This window comes from Saprolegnia parasitica (genome assembly GCF_000151545.1).
Source record: "Saprolegnia parasitica CBS 223.65 unplaced genomic scaffold supercont2.105, whole genome shotgun sequence".
In the NCBI taxonomy this organism is placed as follows: Eukaryota; Oomycota; class Saprolegniomycetes; order Saprolegniales; family Saprolegniaceae; genus Saprolegnia; species Saprolegnia parasitica.
This window is the reverse complement of record NW_012156499.1, coordinates 104,822-106,778: the sequence shown is the minus strand read 5'-3', so window position 1 is coordinate 106,778 and position 1,957 is coordinate 104,822. Positions and strand designations below refer to the sequence as shown.

The window sequence follows — 1,957 nt, the reverse complement described above, 5'->3', positions numbered from 1 at the left end:
CTGATTGGGCAATGATGCGAAAAGACGCGCACGTGATTGGCCAGATTCTATTTCCGTCGTCCCGCACAATGCTCCTAACGCTTCGTACGTGGCTATACTGCGTTACTGTGGCAATGGACTGCGACAGCTCGATCTTTCCTGACGGGTTTCCCGCTGCCCTGCCTGCTGTACGAATTACCACGCCAGTTCCCCTTCCACAGCTTCATTTTCCAATTTGCTACAACAACATCCAACCATGGCACCTCACCCACTCGCAACCAGCAGTCGTCGCCACATCCACCTCACATACTCGGACGAATGCGTCAAGGCCCGCACCGAAAAGGTCCTCAAGAGTATGCTCTCGCAGCTCAACCAACTCGACGCGGACACGACCAACGCCCAGCTGCTACAAAAGGCGCTGCGCTACCGCAACCGAACGCACGAGCTGCAAACCAACGACGGCGGTGACGTCGGCGCTCGCTTTGGCATCTCGTGGCACAAGGTATCCGCACAAGCATAGCTTTCTGCTAGTGAATCTTCTAATTTATGCGATCGCAACCTCTCAAAGTCCAATCGATCGACTCGTGCCAATAGCTGGGATCGCACACGACCCACCAAAACGAGGCGACACTCGTATGGAACAATAGCCCACGTAGGCTGGCTTGTGTCGTGTGTGATGGGTAAGCCAATAGCAGTGCTGCTTTTACGATCTGCCAAAGCTCATTGGTGCGTATATGAGGCGACTGTTCATCAAAAAGGTCACATCCAAACGTCCTGATCGGTTGTTTCCATCGGCATGAGTTTGTCGTTAAATCACTTATTACCAGCATGCGCCCAAGTTCTACAGCAACCAGGGAAACAATCATACCCCAGTACTGTATTCGACTGGTTTCATAGTCTATCGCTTGATTTCGGCTCAAAAGTGCAGCTGGTTCTTCACCACGCCCTTCTTGGCCCAGTGGTCGCCAATCTCTTGGATAAAGTCGTCGCGCACGAGCTTGGCGCGGTCCGCCAAGATGCCGTCCGCTTCGCATCGGATCACAATCCCTTCGACAGGGCCGTCGTAAAAGGCAGAGGGCGTCTCGAGTAGGCGTTGGTAGCTCTCAAAGTCGGCCAAAGTCGTCGTCGGCAGCGTCGGCACCATGTGGATCGACGTCTCTTGAAGTCGTTCGGCGACTCTCTCGACGCTCCAAAAGGAATTGTCCTGCCGGTCCAAGACGTCAAACGCGAGAAAGTAGCTGGGCAGTCGCGTGTAGCCAATCGAGTGCTGCGCAAAGAGCCACTCGCCGTAGAGCACGTAGCGACCGGGCGGCGAAAGCAGCTCGATGAGCTCAAACTGGTGCACTTGGATCCAAATGTCGAGGCCCTTGAACTGCGGCGCCGTGCTGGAGTTGCAAAAGTGGGACCGGTTCTGCGCCACGATCGTAAAGTCGTCGTTGAGGAAGAGACCGAGGTTGGCGCCGTCGACCTTTTCCTGGAGCGTCACCCGCGTCTGGACAAACCGTCTGGCGTCCATTGGGTCCAGCACCAAGTCGTCGCGCGTGACGCCGCCACTCGGCAGCAAGTGGCGCGTGCGCGGAAACTTGGGCAGCGTCCCATGGCCAATGTCCGGCGCCGTCTCGCTCGAAATAGGGGTCGCGCGTCGCGTCGGGCGAGGAGCCGGAATCGAACCACCGACCACCTGCAACCGAATGGCCCCTTGCGACTCGGTCGCGATGGCTGTCGCAAACGACTCCATCTGCGCCTGGGTCACCGTCGCATCGCCCAAGATACCAAAGCACAGTGTCGACGCCATGGACGGCATCGGGTCGAGCTCCACGCCGTTCTTGGCCATGTCCCGGAGCCACTTGGCCAGCTTCCACTTGAGTTGCTGCGAGAGTGTCCACATCGTCTCGGGCATCGACGGCGTCCACGTCACGACCAGCGACAATGTCTCGTTGACGCTCGGGTCGCGCCGCTGCACGAGGCGACTCAGCGT

General features: G+C 57.7%; 1 protein-coding gene across 1 annotated transcript; it reads right to left on the bottom strand.

The window, feature by feature from the left end:
• Window positions 1-764: 764 nt before the first annotated feature.
• SPRG_11049 (hypothetical protein) lies at window positions 765-1,940 on the bottom strand. Its single transcript, XM_012352710.1, has one exon. The coding sequence runs from the start codon at window positions 1,877-1,879 to the stop codon at window positions 896-898; it is 984 nt and encodes a 327-aa protein (XP_012208100.1). The 5' UTR covers window positions 1,880-1,940; the 3' UTR covers window positions 765-895.
• Between the last annotated feature and the right edge of the window lie 17 nt (window positions 1,941-1,957).

What these genes read in the sequence shown, in the direction of transcription:
- SPRG_11049 (XM_012352710.1), bottom strand. Translation starts at nt 1,879, where the DNA reads ATGCCCGAGACGATGTGGACACTCTCGCAGCAACTCAAGTGGAAGCTG.